The 1,164-nt window shown below is 39.1% G+C and overlaps 1 protein-coding gene across 1 annotated transcript; it reads left to right on the top strand.

Annotated features, from left to right (window-relative positions):
• Positions 1-445: 445 nt before the first annotated feature.
• LOC130670514 (uncharacterized) lies at positions 446-859 on the top strand. Its single transcript, XM_057473926.1, has one exon. The coding sequence runs from the start codon at positions 446-448 to the stop codon at positions 857-859; it is 414 nt and encodes a 137-aa protein (XP_057329909.1).
• The last annotated feature ends 305 nt before the right edge of the window (positions 860-1,164 follow it).

Raw genomic sequence — 1,164 nt, 5'->3', positions numbered from 1 at the left:
TGTTGGCTATCTTACCTATGGTCCTGGATCACATTACATGTATCTTTAATGCGTCTTTAACTAGCAATACCTTTCCTGATGCTTGGAAAAGGGCTATAATAGTGCCATTCAACAAGGTCTCGACACCTTCAACACCTAATGACTATCGGCCGATTGCTTTGGTACCTATTTTGGGTAAGGTATTCGAAAGGGTTGTCTTTAATCAGATATCGTTGTATCTTGGTCAATATAATTTACTTGATCCACTCCAATGCGGCTTCCGCACTGGACATAGCACTCAAACAGCCTTGCTAAAGCTGCTTAATGACGTGAGATACAATATGGATAAGCGTATGGTCACCATTCTGGTTCTCTTCGATTTTTCCAAGGCTGCACAGTTGTTCCTGCACTGCTAATACGCAAGCTGATAACAATCGGATTTTCTTCGTCTGCTGCCTGCTGGATCATGTCCTATGTCTCTGGAAGAGAGCAAGCTGTAAAGCACGATGGTGGTAAACTTACTGACTGGATTCGTACTAATATTGGTGTTCCACAGGGTTCAATCCTTGGACCTCTGCTATTTTCACTCTTCATCAATGATATTGGCTCTTGTATTCATTGGTGCAAAAGACTGCTGTATGCGGATGATCTCCAGAACTATCTACCGAGTTACCCACGGGATATGGATGATTGTATTGCCAAGATCAATGAGGACATTGCTCGTATCAAGCAGTGGGCCACCTCGAATGAACTCAAATTAAATCTGGGCAAGACTAAAGCCATAATCCTCGGGTCCAGACCTTTTATCAACTCTATTGTAAGGGTTTGCCCGCGCTTCCCCGTACTAGGAAGTTCGGACAATCCTTCGATAGTAACTTGAGTGTTTGAAATTTTTTGGTTCTGAAATGTCTGACGTAGCTGAGTACGCAGCTCGATTTGGAATAGGGGAAAAGGTTGTTAAAATAATATAACAATGATTCTAAATTTAATTCTGGCTCTTTTATTATAAGTAAATAATTAATTGTTTAATATATACACTTAATGTTAAATTTGTTTATAATTAATAATTAATAAATTAGAAGTTTCGCGACGTAATTCCACCGCGCATGCGCCACTTCTGTTTCATCGGGATACCAGTCCCAACTTTATTTAATATAAATTTTTTTAATAGATTTAATAATAATA

Source organism: Microplitis mediator, chromosome 6 (genome assembly GCF_029852145.1).
Source record: "Microplitis mediator isolate UGA2020A chromosome 6, iyMicMedi2.1, whole genome shotgun sequence".
NCBI classification, from domain to species: Eukaryota; Metazoa; Arthropoda; class Insecta; order Hymenoptera; family Braconidae; genus Microplitis; species Microplitis mediator.
Note: the sequence above shows the minus strand (reverse complement) of the source record. Positions and strands in the feature narration are given on the sequence as shown.